At 49.9% G+C, this 24,269-nt stretch overlaps 1 protein-coding gene and 1 pseudogene across 1 annotated transcript; both read left to right on the top strand.

Moving 5' to 3' along the window:
- Nucleotides 1-14,633: 14,633 nt before the first annotated feature.
- LOC125506496 (germin-like protein 8-5) lies at nucleotides 14,634-15,724 on the top strand. The gene is made up of 2 exons (XM_048671300.2): nucleotides 14,634-14,822; nucleotides 14,950-15,724. The coding sequence occupies exons 1-2, from the start codon at nucleotides 14,702-14,704 to the stop codon at nucleotides 15,516-15,518; spliced, it is 690 nt and encodes a 229-aa protein (XP_048527257.1). The 5' UTR covers nucleotides 14,634-14,701; the 3' UTR covers nucleotides 15,519-15,724.
- A 5,848-nt stretch (nucleotides 15,725-21,572) lies between these two features.
- On the top strand, nucleotides 21,573-22,742 carry LOC147974014 (uncharacterized; annotated as a pseudogene).
- Nucleotides 22,743-24,269: the final 1,527 nt, after the last annotated feature.

The following is a 24,269-nucleotide window of genomic DNA, read 5'->3' as shown; positions in this document are numbered from 1 at the left end:
GACGACAACAATCCCCTCCAGCAAGATTTAGAGCAGGAGGATGGAGAAGCCAGCCCTCCTGAGAGAGCGGCAGATGGAGAGGCGGAGGATGATAATTACATGCCTCGACGACGACGAATTTGTCGTGCCGGAGGATCCCGCCGAGCAAGAGCGCTTCAAGCATCGGCTTATAGACACGGCAAATAGCCTTAAGAAAAAGCAGCAGCAGCTTCAAGCTGATCAAGATTTGCTAGCTGACAGATGGCTGAAGTCCTTGCGGGCGAGGAATATGAACTCAAACGCCCCTCCAAGAGCTACCCAAAGCGCAGGTTGCTACCCCGACTGGAGGAGGAAGCATTAACACCTACATCTCCAGCATATGACGCGGCTGATCGGCCACCTCGTGGCCGCGATAGAGAGGCATTTCAGCCAAAAACTCAGCCCGCACCCCGATGCCACTCAAATAAAAATGACAAGGCACGGGGAAACACGCTAGACCTGCGAGACGTATTGGAGGACAAAGCAAAACATGCAAGATCGATCTACGGATCACGAGGGTGCGCCACTACGCGAGACGATAACCGTCACGCTGGATACATTAAAAGTAAATCCATCCGGGCCGAACACAGCGGACAAGACTCATTCAAGCTGCATCGCGACATAGCTCACTACAGAGGCGCCGCACACCCCATATGCTTCACAGACGAAGTAATGGATCACCAAATCCCAGAGGGTTTCAAACCTGTAAATATCGAATCATACGACGACACTACAGATCCTGCGGTATGCATCGAGGACTTCCTCCTGCACATCCACATGGCCCGCGGTGACGATCTACATGCCATCAAATACCTCCCACTCAAGCTCAAAGGACCAGCTCGGTATTGGCTCAACAGCCTGCCAGCAGAATCCATTGGTTGTTGGGAAGATCTGGAAGCTGCATTCCTCGACAACTTCCAGGGCACTTATGTGCAACCACCAGATGCCGATGACTTGAGCCACATAATTCAGGAGCCAGAGGAATCGGCCAGGCAATTCTGGACATGATTCCAGACAAAGAAAAATCAAATCATCGACTTTCCGGATGCAGAGGCCCTAGCAGCTTTTAAGCACAACATCCGCGACGAGTGGCTCGCCCGACACCTTGGCCAGGAAAAGCCGAAATCCATGGCAGCCCTCACGGCACTCATGACCCGCTTTTGCGTGGGAGAAGACAGCTGGCTGGCTCGTAGCAATAACATATCAAAGAACCGCGGTACTTCAGATACCAAGGATAGCAATGGCAGGTCACGTCGCAACAAACATAAGCAACGCGTCAATACCGACAATACCGAGGATACGGCAGTCAATGCCGGATTCAGAGGCTCTAAACCCGGTCAACAGAAAAAGGCATTCAAAAGAAGCACTCCGGGCCCGTCCAGTTTGGACTGTATACTCGATCGCTCGTGCCAAATATATGGCACCTCCGACAAGCCAGCCAACCACACCAACAGAGAATGTTGGGCGTTCAAGCAGGTCGGCAAGTTAAACGCCGAAAACAAAGATAAGGGGCTACATATCAATGACGAGGAGGAGCCCCAGCAGCCAAACACCGGAGGGCAGAAGAGGTTCTCCCCATAAGTGCGGACGGTGAACATGATATACGCAACCCACATCCCCAAGAGGGAGCAGAAGCGTGCGTTAAGGGATGTATATGCGTTGGAGCCAGTCGCCCCAAAGTTCAACCCATGGTCCTCCTGTCCGATCACCTTCGATCGCAGGGACCATCCCACTAGTATCCGTCATGGCAGATTCACCGCACTGGTCCTAGACCCAATCATCGACGGATTTCACCTCACTCGAGTCCTTATGGACGGCGGCAGCAGCCGGAACCTGCTTTATCAGGACACAGTGTGCAAAATGGGTATAGACCCCTCAAGGATCAAACCCACAAAAACGACCTTCAAAGGCGTCATACCAGGTGTAGAGGCCCATTGCACAGGGTCAGTCACACTGGAAGTGGTCTTCGGATCCCTGGATAACTTCCGAAGCGAGGAGTTAATCTTCGATATAGTCTCGTTCCGCAGCGGCTATCATGCACTTCTCGGGCGAACCGCATTTGCGAGATTCAACGCGGTACCACACTATGCATATCTCAAGCTCAAGATGCCAGGACCTCGGGGAGTCATCACAGTCAATGGAAACACAGAGCGCTCTCTCCGCACGGAGGAGCACACTGCGGCCCTCGCAGCAGAAGCGCAAAGCAGCCTCTTAAGGCAATCCACCAGTTCGGCGATTCAAGACCCGGACACCTTCAAGCGCGCCCGGAGTAATCGGCAACAAGACCTCCTGGCACGTTCCGAGCTCGCATAGCAATGCGGCCCCCACCCCAGTACCAGCCAAACGGCGAAATCCGTGTCACGCGTACATAATTACGCATTGAAAATACCATGGGCACAGGTAGGGAGGGGGGCACGACTACGGCACGCCCCAAGACGCGGCTCAACCGCACTAGGGGCTTCCCGCTTTGTTATTTTTCTCTCTTTCAGGACTTTAATCTCTGGAAACCCCGTCCGGTAGTACGATTGCCGGACACACGATGCAACAACCAAGGAGGCAGAAAGCTATGTCGCACCATGTTGGAAATATGCCCTAGAGGCAATAATAAAAGGATTATTATTATATTTCCTTGTTCATGATAATTGTCTTTTATTCATGCTATAATTGTGTTATCCGGAAATCATAATACATGTATGAATACTTAGACACCAACATGTCCCTAGTAAGCCTCTAGTTGACTAGCTCGTTGATCAACAGATAGTCATGGTTTCTTGACTATGGACATTGGATGTCATTGATAACGAGATCACATCATTAGGAGAATGATGTGATGGACAAGACCCAATCCTAAACATAGCATAAGATCGTATAGTTCGTTTGCTAGAATTTTTCCAATGTCAAGTATCCTTTCCTTAGACCATGAGATCGTGTAACTCCCGGATACTGTAGGAGTGCTTTGGGTGTACCAAACGTCACAACGTAACTGGGTGACTATAAAGGTATACTACGGGTATCTCCGAAAGTGTCTGTTGGGTTGACACGGATCAAGACTGGGATTTGTCACTCCGTGTGACGGAGAGGTATCACTGAGCCCACTCGGTAATGCATCATCATTATGAGCCCAAAGTGACCAAGTGTCTGGTCACGGGATCATGCGTTACGGTATGAGTAAAGTGACTTGCCGGTAACGAGATTGAACAAGGTATTGGGATACCGACGATCGAATCTCGGGCAAGTAACATACCGATTGACAAAGGGAATTGTATACGGGGTTGCTTGAATCCTAGACATCGTGGTTCATCCGATGAGATCATCGAGGAGCATGTGGGAGCCAACATGGGTATCCAGATTGCGCTGTTGGTTATTGACCGGAGAGCGATCTCGGTCATGTCTACATGTCTCCCGAACCCGTAGGGTCTACACACTTAACGTTCGGTGACGCTAGGGTTGTAGGGATATGTATATGCAGTAACCCGAATGTTGTTCGGAGTCCCGGATGAGATCCTGGACGTCACGAGGAGTTCCGGAATGGTCCGGAGGTAAAGAATTATATATAGGAAGTGCTATTTCGGCCGTCGGGACAAGTTTCGGGGTCACCGGTATTGTACCGGGACCACCGGAAGGGTCCCGGGGGTCCAACGGGTGGGGCCACCTATCCCGGAGGGCCCCATGGGCTGAAGTGGGAAGGGATCCAGCCCAAAGTGGGCTGGGGCGCCACTTCCCTTAGGGCCCATGCGCCTAGGGTAGGGGAAACCCTAAAAGGGGGCGCCCCCTTGCTTGGGGGGCAAGCCCCCCACCCCTTGGCCGCCGCCCCCCTAGGAGATTGCATCTCCTAGGGCCGGCGCCCCCCCTAGGCCCCCCTATATATAGTGGGGGGGGGATGGAGGACCTCTCACCTTTGCCTTTGGTGCCTCCCTCTCCCTCTCCAACACATCCTCCTCCTCCATAGAGCTTGGCGAAGCCCTGCCGGAGTACTGCAGCTCCATCACCACCACGCCGTCGTGCTACTGCTGGAGCCATCTTCCTCAACCTCTCCTCCCCCCTTGCTGGATCAAGAAGAAGGAGACGTCACGCTGACCGTACGTGTGTTGAACGCGGAGGTGCCGTCCGTTCGGCGCTAGGATCTCCGGTGATTTGGATCACGTCGAGTACGACTCCCTCATCCCCGTTCTTTGAACGCTTTCGCTCGCGATCTACAAAGGTATGTAGATGCATCCGATCACTCGTTCTTAGATGAACTCATAGATGGATCTTGGTGAAACCGTAGGAATTTTTTTTCTGCAACGTTCCCCAACGGTGGCATCATGAGCTAGGTCTATGCGTAGTTCTCGTTGCACGAGTAGAACACAATTTGTTGTGGGCGTAGATGTTGTCAACTTTCTTGCCGCTACTAGTCTTATCTTGCTTCAGCGGTATTGTTGGATGAAGCGGCCCGGACCAACCTTACACGTATGCTTACGTGAGACCGGTTCCACCGACTAACATGCACAAGTTGCATAAGGTGGCTGGCGGGTGTCTGTCTCTCCCACTTTAGTTGGAGCGGATTCGATGAAAAGGGTCCTTATGAAGGGTAAATAGAAGTTGACAAATCACATTGTGGCTTTCACGTAGGTAAGAAAACGTTCTTGCTAGAACCCTACTTCAGCCACGTAAAACTTGCAACAATAATTAGAGGACGTCTAACTTGTTTTTGCAGCAAGTACTTTGTGATATGATATGGCCAAAGTTGTGATGAATGATGAATGATATATATGTGATGTATGAGATGTTCATGCTATTATGATAGGAATCACGACTTGCATGTCGATGAGTATGACAACCGGCAGGAGCCATAGGAGTTGTCTTTATTTTTTGTATGACCTGCGTGTCATTGAGAAACGCCATGTAAATTACTTTACTTTATTGCTAAACGTGTTAGCCATAGTAGTAGAAGTAATAGTTGGCGAGCAACTTCATGGAGACACGATGATGGAGATCATGATGATGGACATCATGGTGTCATGCTGGTGACAAGATGATCATGGAGCCCCAAGATGGAGATCAAAGGAGCTATGTGATATTGGCCATATCATGTCACTATTATTATTTGATTGCATGTGATGTTTATCATGTTTCTGCATCTTGTTTACTTAGAACGACGGTAGTAAATAAGATGATCCCTCATAATAATTTCAAGAAAGTGTTCCCCCTAACTGTGCACCGTTGCGACAGTTCGTTGTTTCGAAGCACCACGTGATGATCGGGTGTTAGATTCCAACGTTCACATACAACGGGTGTAAGACAGATTTACACATGCAAACACGTAGGTTGACTTGATGAGCCTAGCATGTACAGACATGGCCTCGGAACACAGAAGACCAAAAGGTCGAGCATGAGTCGTATAGAAGATACGATCAACATGAAGATGTTCACCGATGTTGACTAGTCCGTCTCACGTGATGATCGGACACGGCCTAGTTAACTCGGATCATGTTATACTTAGATTACTGGAGGGATGTCTATCTAAGTGGGAGTTCATTGAATAATTTAATTAGATGAACTTAATTATCATGAACTTAGTCTAAATTTTTTTACAATATATCTTGTAGATCAAATGGCCAACGTAGTCCTCAACTTCAACGCGTTCCTAGAGAAAACCAAGCTGAAAGACGATGGCAGCAACTACACGGACTGGGTCTGGAACCTGAGGATCATCCTCATAGCTGCCAAGAAAGATTATGTCCTACAAGCACCGCTAGGTGACACACCTGTTCTCCCTGCAGAACAAGACGTTATGAACACTTGGCAGGCACGTACCGATGACTACTCCCTCGTTCAGTGCGGTATGCTTTACAGCTTAGAGCCGGGGCTCCAAAAACGTTTTGAGAGACACGGAGCATATGAGATGTTCGAAGAGCTGAAAATAGTTTTCCAAGCTCATGCCCGGGTCGAGAGATATCAAGTCTCCGACAAGTTCTTCAGCTGTAAGATGGAGGAAAATAGTTCTGTCAGTGAGCACATACTCAAAATGTCTGGGTTGCATAACCGCTTGACTCAGCTGGGAGTTAATCTCCCGGATGACGCGGTCATTGACAGAATCCTTCAGTCGCTTCCACCGAGCTACAAGAGCTTTGTGATGAACTTCAATATGCAGGGGATGGAAAAGACCATTCCTGAAGTATTTGCAATGCTGAAATCAGCAGAGGTAGAAGTCAAAAAGGAACATCAAGTGTTGATGGTGAATAAAACCACTAAGTTCAAGAAGGGCAAGGGTAAGAAATCCTTGAAGAAGGACAGCAAGGGAGTTGCCGCACCCGGCAAGCAAGCTGCCGGGAAGAAGCCAAAGAATGGACCCAAGCCCGAGACTGAGTGCTTTTATTGCAAGGGAAGTGGTCACTGGAAGCGGAACTGCCCCAAATACTTAGGGGACAAGAAAGCCGGCATCACGAAAGGTATATGTGATATACATGTAATTGATGTGTACCTTACCAGTACTCATAGTATCTCCTGGTATTTGACACCGGTGCGGTTGCTCACATTTGTAACTCAAAACAGGAGCTGCGGAATAAGCGGAGACTGGCGAAGGACGAGGTGACGATGCGCGTCGGGAATGGTTCCAAGGTCAATGTGATCGCCGTCGGCACGCTACCTCTACATTTACCTTCGGGATTAGTTTTAAACCTTAATAATTGTTATTTAGTGCCAGCTTTGAGCATGAACATTGTATCAGGATCTCGTTTAATTCGAGATGGCTACTCATTTAAATCCGAGAATAATGGTTGTTCTATTTATATGAGAGATATGTTTTATGGTCATGCTCCGATGGTGAATGGTTTATTCTTAATGAATCTCGAGCGTAATGCTACACATGTTCATAGTGTGAGTACCAAAAGTGTAAGATTGATAATGATAGTCCCACATACTTGTGGCACTGCCGCCTTGGTCACATAGGTGTCAAACGCATGAAGAAGCTCCATGCTGATGGACTTTTAGAGTCTCTTGATTACGAATCATTTGACACGTGCGAACCATGCCTCATGGGTAAAATGACTAAGACTCCGATCTCAGGAACAATGGAGCGAGCAACCAACTTATTGGAAATCATACATATTGATGTGTGCGGTCCAATGAGTGTTGAGGCTCGCGGTGGCTATCGTTATGTTCTCACCCTCACTGATGACTTGAGTAGATATGGGTATGTCTACTTAATGAAACACAAGTCTGAGACCTTTGAAAAGTTCAAGGAATTTCAGAGTGAGGTTGAGAATCAACGTGACAGGAAAATCGAGTTCCTGCGATCAGATCGTGGAGGAGAATACTTGAGTCACGAGTTTGGCACACACTTAAGAAAATGTGGAATAGTTTCACAACTCACGCCGCCTGGAACACCTCAGCGTAATGGTGTGTCCGAACGTCGTAATCGCACTCTATTAGATATGGTGCGATCTATGATGTCTCTTACCGATTTACCGCTATCTTTTTGGGGCGATGCTGTAGAGACTGCCGCATTCACTTTAAATAGGGCTCCGTCGAAATCCGTTGAGACGACACCGTATGAATTATGGTTTGGGAAGAAACCTAAGCTGTCGTTTCTAAAAGTTTGGGGATGCGATGCTTATGTCAAGAAACTTCAACCTGAAAAGCTCGAACCAAAGTCGGAAAAATGCGTCTTCATAGGATACCCTAAAGAAACTATTGGGTATACCTTCTAGCTCAGATCCGAAGGCAAGATCTTTGTTGCCAAGAATGGATCCTTTCTAGAGAAAGAGTTTCTCTCGAAAGAAGTAAGTGGGAGGAAAGTAGAACTTGATGAAGTATTACCTCTTGAACCGGAAAATGGCGCAACTCAAGAAAATGTTCCTGAGGTGCCTGCACCGACTAGAGAGGAAGTTAATGATGATGATCATGAAACTTCAGATCAAGTTGCTACTGAACTTCATAGGTCCACAAGGACACGTTCCGCACCAGAGTGGTACGGCAACCCTGTCTTGGAAATCATGTTGTTAGACAACGGTGAACCTTCGAACTATGAAGAAGCGATGGCGGGTCCGGATTCCGACAAATGGCTAGAAGCCATGAAATCCGAGATAGGATCCATGTATGAAAACGAAGTATGGACTTTGACTGACTTGCCTGTTGAGCGGCGAGCCATAGAAAATAAATGGATCTTTAAGAAGAAGACAGACGCGGATGGTAATGTGACCATCTATAAAGCTCGGCTTGTCGCTAAGGGTTATCGACAAGTTCAAGGGGTTGACTACGATGAGACTTTTTCACCGGTAGCGAAGCTAAAGTCCGTCCGAATCATGTTAGCAATTGCCGCATTCTATGATTATGAGATATGGAAAATGGACGTCAAAACGGCATTCCTTAATGGTTTCCTTAAGGAAGAATTGTATATGATGCAGCCGGAAGGTTTTGTCGATCCTAAGAATGCTGACAAGGTGTGCAAGCTCCAACACTCGATTTATGGGATGGTGCGAGCATCTCGGAGTTGGAACATTCGCTTTGATGAGATGATCAAAGCGTTTGGGTTTACACAGACTTATGGAGAAGCCTGTGTTTACAAGAAAGTGAGTGGGAGCTCTGTAGCATTTCTCATATTATATGTAGATGACATACTTTTGATGGGAAATGATATAGAACTCTTGGACAGCATTAAGGCCTACTTGAATAAGAGTTTTTCAATGAAGGACCTTGGAGAAGCTGCATATATATTAGGCATCAAGATCTATAGAGATAGATCAAGACGCCTCATAGGTCTTTCACAAAGCACATACCTTGATAAGTATTGAAGAAATTCAATATTTATCAGTCTAAGAAGGGGTTCTTGCCTGTGTTACAAGGTGTGAAATTGAGCTCAGCTCAATGTCCGACCACGGCAGAAGATATAGAAGAGATGAGTGTCATCCCCTATGCCTCAGCCATAGGTTCTATTATGTATGCCATGCTGTGTACCAGACCTGATGTAAACCTTGCCGTAAGTTTGGTTGGAAGGTACCAAAGTAATCCCGGCAAGGAACACTGGACAGCGGTCAAGAATATCCTGAAGTACCTGAAAAGGACTAAGGAAATGTTTCTCGTTTATGGAGGTGACGAAGAGCTCGTCGTAAAAGGTTACGTCGACGCTAGCTTCGACACAGATCTGGATGACTCCAAGTCACAAACCGGATACGTGTATATTTTGAATGGTGGGGCAGTAAGCTGGTGCAGTTGCAAGCAGAGCGTCGTGGCGGGATCTACATGTGAAGCGGAGTACATGGCAGCCTCGGAGGCAGCGCATGAAGCAATTTGGGTGAAGGAGTTCATCACCGACCTAGGAGTCATACCCAATGCGTCGGGGCCAATCAAACTCTTCTGTGACAACACTGGAGCTATTGCACTTGCCAAGGAGCCCAGGTTTCACAAGAAGACCAGGCACATCAAGCGTCGCTTCAACTCCATTCGTGAAAATGTTCAAGATGGAGACATAGATATTTGTAAAGTACATACGGACCTGAATGTAGCAGATCCGTTGACTAAACCTCTCCCTAGAGCAAAACATGATCAACACCAGAATTCCATGGGTGTTCGATTCATCACAATATAACTAGATTATTGACTCTAGTGCAAGTGGGAGACTGTTGGAAATATGCCCTAGAGGCAATAATAAAAGGATTATTATTATATTTCCTTGTTCATGATAATTGTCTTTTATTCATGCTATAATTGTGTTATCCGGAAATCATAATACATGTGTGAATACTTAGACACCAACATGTCCCTAGTAAGCCTCTAGTTGACTAGCTCGTTGATCAACAGATAGTCATGGTTTCCTGACTATGGACATTGGATGTCATTGATAACGAGATCACATCATTAGGAGAATGATGTGATGGATAAGACCCAATCCTAAACATAGCATAAGGTCGTATAGTTCATTTGCTAGAGTTTTTCCAATGTCAAGTATCCTTTCCTTAGACCATGAGATCGTGTAACTCCCGGATACCGTAGGAGTGCTTTGGGTGTACCAAACATCACAACGTAACTGGGTGACTATAAAGGTATACTACGGGTATCTCCGAAAGTGTCTGTTGGGTTGACACGGATCAAGACTGGGATTTGTCACTCCGTGTGACGGAGAGGTATCACTGGGCCCACTCGGTAATGCATCATCATTATGAGCTCAAAGTGACCAAGTGTCTGGTCATGGGATCATGCATTACGGTACGAGTAAAGTGACTTGCCGGTAACGAGATTGAACAAGGTATTGGGATACCGACGATCGAATCTCGGGCAAGTAGCATACCGATTGACAAAGGGAATTGTATACGGGGTTGCTTGAATCCTCGACATCATGGTTCATCCGATGAGATCATCGAGGAGCATGTGGGAGCCAACATGGGTATCCAGATCGCGTTGTTGGTTATTGACCGGAGAGCGATCTCGGTCATGTCTACATGTCTCCCGAACCCGTAGGGTCTACACACTTAAGGTTCGGTGACGCTAGGGTTGTAGGGATATGTATATGCAGTAACCCGAATGTTGTTCGGAGTCCCGGATGAGATCCTGGACGTCACGAGGAGTTCCGGAATGGTCCGGAGGTAAAGAATTATATACAGGAAGTGCTATTTCGGCCGTCGGGACAAGTTTCGGGGTCACCGGTATTGTACCGGGACCACCGAAGGGTCCCGGGGGTCCACCGGGTGGGGCCACCTATCCCGAAGGGTCCCATGGGCTGAAGTGGGAAGGGATCCAGCCCAAAGTGGGCTGGGGCGCCACTTCCCCTAGGGCCCATGCGCCTAGGGTAGGGGAAACCCTAAAAGGGGGGCGCCCCCTTGCTTGGGGGGCAAGCCCCCCACCCCTTGGCCGCCGCCCCCCTAGGAGATTGCATCTCCTAGGGCCGGCGCACCCCCCTATGCCCCCCTATATATAGTGGGGGGGGGGATGGAGGACCTCTCACCTTTGCCTTTGGTGCCTCCCTCTCCCTCTCCAACACATCCTCCTCCTCCATAGAGCTTGGCGAAGCCCTGCCGGAGTACTGCAGCTCCATCACCACCACGCCGTCGTGCTGCTGCTGGAGCCATCTTCCTCAACCTCTCCTTCCCCCTTGCTGGATCAAGAAGAAGGAGATGTCACGCTGACCGTACGTGTGTTGAACACGGAGGTGCCGTCCGTTCGGCGCTAGGATCTCCGGTGATTTGGATCACGTCGAGTACGACTCCCTCATCCCCGTTCTTTGAACGCTTCCGCTCGCGATCTACAAAGGTATGTAGATGCATCCGATCACTCGTTGTTTGATGAACTCATAGATGGATCTTGGTGAAACCGTAGGAAATTTTTTGTTTTCTGCAACGTTCCCCAACACACCACGGAACTCCCAGGTGGTATCTGATAACGAGTTAAATACTTGCTTTAAATATCATTCCTCAGGTTTCCCTTGGAGGGGACATGTCAAATAGTCCTACTTTTTGCTTATCGCACTACTTGTATCATTCTGCTTCGATGCACCTTTTTGAATAAACAATGCATAGCACTAGACTATTATCGCATTCTCTATTCTTTCTTATATATATATATATATATATATATATATATATATATATATATATATATATATGTTCCTTCATGACATTCAGCACCCGTACACTCTGGTACGGCCAATACGCCAGGGGCTTAAGCATACCCATAATACGGCATGAGAAGTCCGAACACTTTCGACACTGCGGCACCCCGAACTTATAGCATTATATGCATCGGCTCCGAATCATGTCTTGGGTCAATAGTTGGGTTTGCCCGGCTCCCGTGTTTTGGTACCTTATGTTCCGCTATATCGGCTAAGGTAGCACTGGGAGAACTACTGCGATTGTGCCCCGGTTCATCTGGGCAAGCACCTCAGTAGAGAAAGCTAAAAATGACTGTCATGATAAGGCGAGAGTTGGTCGCTGTTCGAGAGGTCTCGAGTCCCTAAACACTTATGCCGCTTAGAGCGAGGAGTCGGCTTTGTCCGGCTTAAGGCGTGTATAGCGCCCCGGATTCGGCCTTCCGAATACTAAGGGCTTCGCCAAAATTTAAAATTGTAGACTTCTATGGCTAAGTGAGACTGATAAAGCATTATAGTCTGATTGCCTTGTTCGTTACGCTGAGCACCTCCCTCGAAGGACCCAACAATGGGAACCAGAGTGCTCAGATTCATCCCAAACACCCCAGCACTCGTGGCATGGGGACAGAAGCCAACGACTAGCCATCTCTCAGATTTAATAAACAGCTGCACAGAAGGTAATATTTTAAATTCAAACAAGCGTTGCATAGCGCATATGAACAAGTTTTCATAATACAGTATCACACGAGCAAGTTCATTCAAAAATTACATGCTTCGCACACTCGTCCGCCACAAGACGGGCACCCTTCAGAACACCCTCATAATACATTTCGGGGTGGCGATGCTCTTTGCCCTGCGGCGGCCCCTCCTTCACCAGCTTCTCGGCGTCCATCTTGGCCCAGTGCACCTTCGCACGGGCAAAAGCCCGGCGTGCACCTTCGATGCAGACGGACCGCTTTATGACTTCCAGCCGTGGGCAGGCATCCATAAGCCGCCTCACCAGGACGAAGTAGCTGTTGGGAAGGGATTCGCCAGGCCATATCCGGACTATAAGGCCCCTCATGGCCTGCTCGGCCGCCTTGTGCAGCTCGACCAGTTGCTTCAGCTGGTCGCTCACAGGCATCGAGTGTTTGGTCCCAGTATACTGAGACCAGAACAACTTCTCCGTCGAGCTTCCCTCCTCGGCCCGGTAATACTTCACGGCATCCGACACGCTGCGGGGCAAATCTGCGAATGCTCCTGAAGAGCTCCGGACTCGGGTAAGTAACAAGTAATTTACTTTCACATGCTTGCTTTGCATATTGAAGGCCTTATCCACCGCTATCTTCCTCATCGTCTTAATTTCCTGGACGGACTTTTGGGCTTCAGCCTTGGCATGCTTTGTGCTCTCGAGGGTCGCGGCAAGCTGGGACTCTCGCGTCTTCGAGTCAAGCTCCAAAGCCTCGTGCTTCTTCACGAGAGCCTGGAGCTCTTGCCGCACCTCGCCCACCCGTGCCTCTTGTTTTTCCCGCTCGGTGCGCTCCTTGGCCGCTTTGTCTTCGGCCTCGGACAACGCTTGCTTCCGGGCCGCCACTTCGATCGTGGCCCCTGGCACATCCATGTGAGCGACAAGGCATTACTTACCTTTGTTCTCCTCGAGCTGCCTCTTGGCAAGACCGAGCTCTTTCTCGGACCGCTCGAGGCTCTGCCTCAGTGCAGCGACCTCCGCAGTCAGTGCGGCAGAGGTCAGCAGCAAAGCCTGCATACGCATACAGACATATTTATATTAGACTCCTGCAGATATTATTTGATCCTCTATTCGGCTATTCTTTGTGAACACCAAACAGAGCATCAGGGGCTACTGTCTATGTGGTAATATTTTCCTATATTTTAAATATTTATCTCAAAGCCTGTTAGAAGGCTGGCACAGGCTTCAGTCAGTCCCCTCTTGGTGGACTGAACCTTCTTGATCACCGCACTCATAATAGTGCGGTGCTCTTCGTCGATGCAAGCGCCGCGAAGCGCTCCCAGCAGGTTGTCCGGTGCCTCTGGATGGATAGAGGTCACCGGCACGGGCGGCTTGCCCCTCTTGGAAGGGGGCCGCCTGCCGGAGTCCGGAACCACTAGAGGTACCGGCGCGGCGTTCGGCCGGGGGCCGAACTTGGAGCCCTTGGGAGTCTTGCTCCCTTCACGCCTGGAGTTCGGAAGGTCGCCGTCGGTGTCAAAACCGGCGGATCTCGGGTAGGGGGTCCCGAACTGTGCGTCTAAGGTGGATGGTAACAGGAGGCAGGTGATACGTCTCCAACGTATCTATAATTTTTTATCGCTCCATGTTATATTATCTACTGCTTTGAATGTTTATGGGTTTTATTATCCACTTTTATATTATTTTTGGGACTAACCTTTTGGTTAGGCAGGTCGATTAATGTGGTCGCCTCTTCCTGCATATACTCAACTACTGCGAGAGAAATTTGCCCAAGTAAATACATATCTGACTACCGTGATGATAACAGGGGCTGCTACCTATATCAATTGTATTAGGTAGATTCGTGCATGGATGGACGCACCTCGATGTCTTCCCTGTCGGCACAATCCACTAGCTACCCATGAATCAAGCCCACGCATGAGTAGGTGACATAATTTGTCAAGGTCGGCCTCGAGCTGGAAAACAATTGTTGACCTTATATGACTTGGCTTTCCTCAACTGCTCTTTGACTAACTTTGTGCATGCGCACCAGACCACCAGTTCAGACTATGACCAAGTATATGATAACTGTATCTAATTACACTAGTGAAATTTCATTTATTTATCTTAAAAATATTTTCCTAAATAGTGATGGGTGGTGACTTTTCCTGGAACCAGCCCTGTATGCATTGTGGCGACTCAGGAGAAAGTTTCACATTGCTTCTTTGAAGGGAAAACGTGTCTTAAAAGGGAACTTGTAAAGTTATCCAAAATAGTTTAATCAGCAGCCAGAGACCATTTCAATCTGTTGATGGGGTGCACTTGACTTTGTCTATTGCTCACAAGTTCTAAGCCTATATAAACACATGCATCCCCTGCATGTTCAAACCATCGTCACTCACGACAGAAACAGAAATAGGAAGACGAGAGAACAGAAGAGCCAAAGACACTAAAACGAAATGGCATCCTCCTCTTCCTTCCTTCTCATTGCTGCACTTCTTGCGTTGGTCTCATGGCAGGCCACTGCTTCTGATCCTAGCCCACTCCAGGACTTTTGTGTCGCCGACATGAATTCACCAGGTACTATCCGTTTTGTCATCATGTTTTCACCAAATGCATATGTTGAAATCTATTTCTGGAAATTATATGCAAGTCAAAACAACTTTGTAAAAATCTGAGCTTACATGTACATCTCTTGTGCCCCCAGTCCGTGTCAATGGGTTTGTTTGCAAGAACCCGTTGGAGGTTAATGCAGATGACTTCTTCAAGGCGGCCAACCTCGACAAGCCTAGGGTGCCCAACAAGGTTGGATCCAACGTCACTTTGATCAACGTCATGCAGATTGCTGGACTCAACACCCTCGGCATCTCAATTGCACGCATCGACTATGCTCCCTTGGGTCAAAACCCACCACACACGCACCCTCGCGCCACTGAGATCCTCACGGTGCTCGAGGGGACACTGTATGTTGGATTTGTCACATCCAACCAGCCCGCCCCCAACAGAAACAAGTTCCTCTCCAAGGTGCTCAACAAAGGTGATGTGTTTGTCTTCCCCGTGGGGCTCATCCACTTCCAATTCAACCCCAACCCCCACCAGCCTGCTGTTGCAATTGCCGCGCTAAGCAGCCAGAACCCAGGGGCTATCACAATTGCCAATGCAGTGTTTGGGTCAGACCCACCAATATCAGATGATGTTCTTGCCAAGGCATTTCAGGTGGAAAAGAATACAATTGACTATCTCCAGGCTCAGTTCTGGGAGAACAACCACTACTAAGTCAGACCTTTGTTAATTAGCCGGAAGACCAGTGCACAAGCGAAGGACATGGTTGAGTTCCTAGATATGCATCCTAATCTATAAAATAAATGGAGCATATGTCATGCCATTGTGTGTCTGTAATCAGTGAATGTATTTCTACCTTCTGAATAATTGACAATATTGTATTTATCACACTAATATGATCTCATTTGCTTCTTTTGGAATCTGATGTGTCATATTTATCATAATAAATCAAAATTCTGGGTTCATTTCCCCTTGTTCCGAAATAATAGATTATTATATGACAATTAAATATATGTTTGATGCTGGGGTGAACACCTAGGATTATCTTGCAATACATGTGAAGTATGCCATGGTTGGAACCCGGTTGTGCTCAGGATTGATATGTGAATGTTGAATTTGCAAAAGTTGCTTCCTGGAGTTGTTGTTGAGGTATCTCACTTTCTGGTGCATGTAATAAGTAAGTTATGGTCCCTTTGCTATCTAACTTGCTTTAGTTGTTGTTAGCTTGATTTTCCAGCATGTTTTGTTTTAGCTTCCTTTTGGTTCAAAACACTTGTATGTTTGATTGACGGTTTCTTTAATGGAAATCGATGAGGTGGCTTGTTGTATCAAGAAACATATGACCGTTATTTTTTTGTCTTATGTTAAGTACTATATGATTTTTGCTAAGTTTTAGAAATTGGGCACACCGGGGACCAGGATCCAAAATCAGCTCCAACATATATGGTAAACATGCATAAATATACAAAAGAAGCGATTATTACTGAACCACCAAATATGATTATTATTTGAATTGTTTCTTCGTAACAAGCTGCTGATACAATCATTTTATCTTGAAACAAAATTTTGCTCGCTTTATAAATGAAGCTACATAGCCAAACGATACATGGTGTAGAGTAAATCCTCATACAAGACGATCAAAGAAAAGCATAGCAAAACAAGCCAAACATGCTAACAAGCACAGAAAGTGCACAACTAGATGCCTCGAGCATGCCGCCGAGAAGAAGCACAGGAGAGGCCGGACCACCTACCCAACCAGGACCGCCACTAACATCATACCACACGCCACCTAGGAGAAACCACTCGGCTTTGTTGTACCGTCACGGCCCAACTACCGCTGGAGAGGACCCTCTGCCCTCTTGCTCTGAATCAAGAAGTGACATCCACATCGGCAAGCAGGCAGGACGAAGGGAGGACGCTGTCGTGTGTAAAAGATACGTGCAAATGATATAACGAGTTACTGGAGTTGAGGTAGGGTCGATTGGATCTCCCCCACCATTTTGAACACGCATCCGCGATGAAAGATAGTCACTCACTGGCGACACCCCCACGAGGGTCACAACGCAATGCGCCACTACCACCATGTCTGTCGGGGCGGACAAGCGTATTCATCCTGAACTACCAGGGAGGAGAGAACCATGGCGATGCACCCAAGAGGGACATGACACCCGCAAGCATCACGGCAACGGGCGTTGAGGCTCCGAGCTTTCACTCAGACCCTCCCAGACACCTTGCCAAGGGGGAATCAGGCCACCAGAACCACCACAATAGGTCGAGAACTCTAAGATCAGGATAAGCCCTTCGCCACCACCAACGGTGACAACTTCACCAAGACTACTAGCCACAATGCACCTTGCCACCCCCATGGCCAAGAAACACCGACATGCTACTCAATGGAGAGCTAACGTGCAACCTGCCAGCTAAGGCTGCTGCCCCGGCATCCGACACTCCAGCCCTGCGCACCTCCACCAACATGCTGGTCCAAGATCATCGTTGGAGGACATCAAACCATAGAAAGGCTTGGCCCGACCCAAGCCCACAACCACAACAAGATCCGGTCGAGCCCAAGACTGCTAGTGAGCCCATATGACCACACCAGGTTGGTGCATGGAGGAGCTCACCATCGGAGGAGCCTCACCCACGAGCAGTGGAGTGCGGCCATACCTTGCATGCCGCAATCACCCCTCATAGGTCAACGACCATGATGCTGCCCTTGATTTGGGGAAGCGTCAACTTCGGTCAAAGTTCCCTGATCCACAGACACAAGTGAGGTGGAACACGGCCCCATTAGTCATGGCATACCTCCTCAAGCAACTGGCCCACCTTCGACAGCATGGGCTAGCGGTGGCACCACTGCTGGGGTCTAGAGTAACCCACATAGATGGGGAAGTTGGGGGGGGGGGGGAGGGGAGGGACACGCCATCGCTAACTACCGCCACTCGGTGCTTTGCAGCATGGTGCCGACCGATGGCGGCGAGGGAAGGATGATAGGACGGGGACCTATGGCCGACGGTGGAGATGGCTTAGGTTTTGACGCCTAGAAGTTTTTTATTTGTTTGATGGAAACATCTTTTCTGTATCAAGACTACCAACACATACCTCCAAGAAATTAATCATTTATGAGTGGCCACCCGGATTAATATCATTAGATTCATTTTGTACTCTAACAAATCAGACAAGTTGAGCCTAGTCAAGAAAGGCCGTGCCTAAAATCAGACGACAAGTAATTCGAGGCGGGGAGAGTATATAATAGCTGTGCTAGCAAGGTGCATTCATGCATGGAATGACACGCCTTGATTTCTTCCTCATTGACCCCATCCGTTAACTACTTCTCCATCTTATAGTGTTAGACTCTAACGTCTCTAAGCAATCTAATATTTTTCTTTCTTTTTTTCATATCACTCGGATGACTCATGATATTCCATTACATTTCTAACCATGATTTTTTTAATCGTATCTATGTTAAGTTGTTAACACACATCGTTAAATGTATAATTGTATCTTGTGCATAGTATTATTTGTTGGCGCTGCCTCTCCTTGCAGCGCCGCTCCTTCTTCTACCTCTGACTACTCTTCTTTTTGTGGTTTCTCTCAAACACACACCCATGGAAGAAACTCTCAGGAAACACACACACACACGCCAAGGAAGAAACCTGCTGCTAGCTTTGCCGGGAGGCTCTCTCCTTGGTTAACACAATGGCTACATTTTCTCACCAGCCCTCACGGCCTTTAATTCTCATTACTCAATGGAACTATTTATACATAGGAGAGCCTTACGCACGTCCTGGCTAGTCAGCACTCTCGGGCACCACACACCACGCACGCACGCACGCACCACTAACAGACTAACCACATGACTCTGTCTCTATCCCCTGAAATCGCTCCAGGATATACACAAGACCGGCCATCATGCAAACCCACGCAGGAGGCTAGCTAGTATATCGCATGCACTAACAAACTCACCGAATCTTCTCAGCTTTAGCTATTCTTCCAGCCGGCCGTCAGACTCCATCACGCGTCTTGTTGCTTCACACAACATCGCCGTATCGCACGACCTTGTCGTCTCGCGCAGAACTGCAGCTTCACACTGTCATCGGCATCTCGCCGTGCTCGCCTTATCGCACGGCAGTCCGGCATCTCGCGTCCTTCGCGCGCCTCCGCTGAAACCTTGCCGGCTAGCTACTCCCTAAACCATCTAAGACTACATGCAAATAGCAAAACTAAATATGCGGATACATTGAATCAAAATTAGTGCTAATATTATTCATGATAAGTCCGGTGGCAAATATATTGTTAGCTCTATTTTCTTGCATGTCTTGTTTTAGCTTCCTTTTGGTTCGAAAATCTTGTAAATCTGATTAGTCGGCTGTTTAATGGAAATTGATGAGGCGTCTTATTCTCTAAAAAAACATATGAGATGCCCCGCAGCTCCAGCCCTCGCAGCTCTCCGCTAGGGATTCCCTCCGCCGCCGCCGGGCGCGGGCACCCCGGCCCCTCCCGCGCCCCCCTCCTCCTCCCCCCTCCCGGTCTTGCCCCTGCGTCGCCTCCTCGGGAGGTGGCTGGGACGGCGTACCCCTGCTCTCCCTCTCGGCCGTCCCCGTCCTCCAGCTCATCCCCGCCACCGCCGGCGGACGCCCCCGGCGCTGGCTCGGGTGGTGTTGGCGGCGGCGAGACCTCCTGCCCCCGCGCACGCGGCTCCCCTTCCCGAGGCAGGGGACGGCGGCGGTGCTGCTCGGCTAGGCGGCGGCCCGGCGACCCGGCGGCGGTCACCAGCGGTGGGCGAGGTGGTGGTGCTGCCCCTTGGCAACGGGGCGGCATGGTGACGTGCGGTGGCCGGCAGCATGCCCCCGGCCCAGATGTCTCCCCTCCCAGTCCCATCTGGGTCCTAGCGGGCCGGCCATTGGCATGGCTTCGACGTCCTCTACGTGGAGCGGAGGAGGAGCAGCTTGGACTCGTGGTGGTGGCGTCGACGGCATGCCTTCTGCAGCGTGACGGCGAGAGATTTACGGGCATTTGCGGACCCGGCCAGGCCTGTGGGCCTACAGGCCTTGTATGCTCCTGATGTTGCGTCCGGTCGGTTACCGTCGTTGACGGTGGAGGTTGGGCCCTCCCGTGTGCCAACGATGTTGTTGTTTCGAGTCCCGGCTCCTCTTCTTCATTGAGCAGGCCCCTTTCGCGGTGTCGTGGTGAGACGATGCGGAAGCTTCAAGACCGTTTTGGCGCAGAGTGGTGGTTTGTTTGGTGGTGTGACCCGGAGCGCCCGAGGTGAAGGTTGGGATCGGGAGAAATCCCTGTCGGCCGAGCCGACACCGACGCGGTGGTGCCTGAGGGTGCCGCCGGACCTTCCTGGAGGGCGTCGGGGGTACCCTTCCTCTATCCTCGTCGCGTATCGGGGGAAACCCTTGGCAGCAGCGTCGTCATCATCGCGTCCCTTCTTGGAGTGTTGATTGGTACCGGCACTTCAGAGTATAGGAGCTTAGTGGAGGATCCCCGGTGGGTGCGGCGGTCGTGAAGCTTCTTCATTTTTGTTGATCCGCCAGTGTCGGCATTTGTTTCTTTTCTTTTTCTCTTTTGTTTCTTTTAGGTGTGCTTGTGTTGCTTCCGCTCCGGCACCTATCTGATTGTATCGGTGATGTTTGCTTTGTAATACAAAGCGGGGAAGGGGGGGCTATTTCATCAAAAAAACATATGATTGTTATTTGTTCTTCTTAAATTTAGAACTAGAAATATGATTTTTGCTACATTTTAGAAACTAGGCACACCGAACACCAGGTTCCAAAAACCAGCTCCGACATATATAGACAACATGCACAAATATACAAGAAATGATTATTATCTGAGTTGGTTCTTTGTAACAAAAGCTTTTTATATAAGCATTTTATTCGCCTGATGGAAATATTTTGATCTGTTTTTTATCAAACCTACAAATGCACACCTCTGACAAATCAATCAGTTTATGAGTGGCCTCCCAACCTAGTCACTGGATGCACTATTTACTCTAAAAAAGGGAGGCAGGTGAGGTTTGGTGTCATGACCTAGGCAGGAAAGGCAACCGACATAATTAGATTTATGCCATGAACTATTCATGATAAAACTTTTAGCAAGATGATGCTAACTCTCTTACTAAGATCGTCATATCTCTCCCCTTTGGTTAGGCAGTTCCATTAATGTCGTCGCCTCATCCTGCAAATTCTCAGCTACTGCGAGAGAAATTTGACCAAGTAAAGATATATCTGTTCGACAACACTCCAGGTCGCCCCTCTGGTGGCTAAGACTACCAACAGTGAGAGTAACATAGGTAGTAACATCACACATATCTAGATAAAATAGATGATGTGACAAGCAATAAATGAAGAAAGAGAGCCATGTAGTAATATAGCTAGTTACTACTAGTATGAGTTATATCAAAACAAGATGAGTCTATAGCATAATAAATAAAGTATTGCATTTTACCACACATATGTTACTCCCCACTATAGAGATAGTAACATGAACATATTACTGCTCTATGTTACTACCCATTATAGCTAGTCTAATGGCCTCCTCTTCCACTCCCCCACGTCTCCAACTGACTAGAGTAGGTCATGCGCCTGCTGCGCCCCGCACGCCCTGCCATACAGGGCTGCCATTGTACTCTCTCCCTCCCCCTCTGTACTTCTCATTTGTAACACCATATAAGCCCTCGAGGCCAAGGAATACAGAGTGTGAGAGTTACTAAACCTAGCTTGGTATCAGACGCTCATCCAATCCTATCCCCTCGCTTCCGCCATGCATCGATTCCTTAGCCGCACGCGCTCCGGCGGCGACCTCGACACGCCGGCGAGCAACCCCTTCGCCCTCTTCCCTCTAGCCACAGCTCCTCCGCCTGTGTCCCTGGCGACCCCTTCTCGACCGACCGCGCCCCGCGCGGCTCTCCTCGCACATGATGTCCTCCGTAGCAAACAGGCCGTGCCCGAGGCCGCCCCTACTTCCTCGGCCCCGGCGTCCGCGCCACCCGCGCAGCCCACCGCGGCTGCTCTCCGAACGGCGGGGAGCGTCCCCGTTCAACAGCTTGCGCCCGGCGGTTCCAGCAGCGCCCTGGCCCTCCGTCCCGACGCGCCCAGCGTCGGCTCCTCCACCGTTGCGATTGGCCTGCCACCCTCCATCAACCACTTCTCCCACCACCGGCTCGAACTCGAATCGGGTAACTACTCCAAATGGTGCCAGATCTTTTACGTCGTTTGTTGCAACTATCCAGTGCATCACCATCTCGATGTGGCCGCCGAGCCACTTCTCTAAAGCGCCATGTGGCGAAACGATGACCTAATCATCGTTCTCTGGTTCCACGGCATCGTTGCCGACGAACTCCTGGATGTGGTCGCCACGCCGAATAGCACCGGCTTTGACATTTGGCAGCAACTGCATTTTCTCTTCCGTGACAATCAAGCTGGTCACGCGGTGATCCTCGGCGCGAAATTCCGCAATCTGGTCCAAGGGGACCTCTCCATTGCCGAGTACTGTCGGCGTCTCAAGTCCCTCGCCACGGACCTCGGCAACGTCGACGAGCGCATCACTAGCTGTACGTTGACCCTTCAGCTCATTTGCAGCCTCAACCGCAAGTTTCAGATCATGGTGACTCTGCTCCCCATGCAGACACCCTTCCTGACGTTCGTGCAGGCGCGCTCCCGGCTGCGGATGGAGCAAATCTCCACCAATGAGCGCCCTCGCCTCGACGCCCTCCTGGAGGCCACCACCACCGCCCTCACCATCGGATCCGGCTTGGGGTCCTCGGCATCCTCGGGCACCTCCACCGACAGGGGCAAAGGTGACACCACCCCTCCCGCCGCCGATTGCGACACCGGCGGTCGCGAGCGTGGCCATGGGCGCGGTCGTGGCCGTGGGCACGGCTCCCATGTAGAAGTGCATGCTCTAGCCAATGCAACCAAAAGACCGATCTGATGAAAGATACTAGGCAGCACATTATACGTCAACACTCCCCCTCACGCGTGGCTCCCTCAGGCCTAAACGTGGACCAAAAGTGGGTTGCAATTTTATTTGCGCCAGCCGGGTCTTGAACTCGAGACCTCTTACTCCGATACCATGTAGAAGTAATCCATCATTTTCACGCGTACGTCCTCACGCAATTTCATGTTCCCATCCAGTGCATGCAATGCAACAACGGCGGCGAATTCCTCACCACTTCCCTACGCGACCTCTTCTCCCGCTATGGTGCCTCCCTTCGCCTCTCATGCCCTCATACCTCGCCGCAAAATGGGAAAGCCGAACACCTACTCCGTATGACCAATGACATACTTCAAGTCCTTCTCATACATGCCACACTACCCCCCGCCTTCTGGGTTGAGGCCCTCCACACCGCAACCTACATTCTCAACCGACGACCCTCCACTGCCATTGCATCCGAGACTCCTTACTTCCGTCTCCTCGGCAAACACCCCACGTACGATCACATGCGCGTTTTTGGATGTCTTTGTTTCCCTAACACCATCGCCACTAGCCCCCACAAACTTGCCCCTCGCTCTTCTCGTTGGGTCTTCCTCGGGTATCCCTTGGAACACAAAGGGCTATCGGTGTCTGGACTTAGACACTCGCATGGTGATAATTTCCCTTCACGTCACGTTTGACGAACCCGTTTTTCCCTACCGTCCTACTCCCGACAGACCGCAGCCCGCCCGTCACCCGGTCGCAGAAGATCTCGGGCCACAAATCTTCATCGAACCTCGCGTCGTCGTTCCCTCCAATCCGCATCCGCCCGTGCCCTCCTCGAGATCCCCCTCGCCTCGATCCCCACGCCCACGTGCCGGGTCCTTAGGATCCTCTCCCCCAATCCGCGCCCGCTCCCGCACCTGCCTGCGCCCGCAGATCAGCCCACCCAATCGGCGCGCCCCACCCCGCCCGCTTCGCCCCCCCCCCCCCATGCAGCAACCCGAGATTCCCCGAATCCACCATCCCATGTGCATGCACATCCCACTCCCCCGGCTCCCCGCCGCTGCATGCACCCTCTCCCGGCCCCTCCCATTCACATGCACATAACACCCACGCGTTCGCCCATTGCTCCTGCGCTCCCGCCACGCGCCGTGCCAGTGCAACCACCCACCAATCTCCATCACATGCGTACGCGGGCCAAAACCGGGTTTGCTGAACCTAAAGCCCTCGCTGCTTCCTCTTCTACCTCCTCCTCCATTAGGCCCATCCCTTCCTCTTGCCGTGTTGCCCTCTGGGATGAAAACTGGTAGAACGCTATGATCGACGAATATAACGCACTGATGCAGAATAACACTTGGAGTTTGGTGTCCCGTCCTGCAGGTGCTAATGTTGTCACAGGGAAGTGGATTTTTCAACACAAGTTCCATCCTGACGGCTCTCTCGCCCGGTACAAGGCGCGCTGGGTGCTTCGCGGCTTCACACAGCAGGCTGGCGTGGACTACGACGAGACGTTCAGCCCACTCGTCAAGCCGACGACCATCT

Source organism: Triticum urartu, chromosome 5A, assembly GCF_056163025.1.
Source record: "Triticum urartu cultivar PI428250 chromosome 5A, HENAU_Tu73, whole genome shotgun sequence".
NCBI classification, from domain to species: Eukaryota; Viridiplantae; Streptophyta; class Magnoliopsida; order Poales; family Poaceae; genus Triticum; species Triticum urartu.
The sequence above is the reverse complement of the archived record's forward strand: the minus strand, read 5'-3'. Positions and strand labels throughout refer to the sequence as shown.

Bases quoted from the DNA above. Each gene is read 5' to 3' on its own strand.
- LOC125506496 (XM_048671300.2), top strand. From the start codon at position 14,702: ATGGCATCCTCCTCTTCCTTCCTTCTCATTGCTGCACTTCTTGCGTTG. The intron at 14,823-14,949 runs GTACTATCCGTT...TTGTGCCCCCAG, and splicing joins CGCCGACATGAATTCACCAG to TCCGTGTCAATGGGTTTGTT.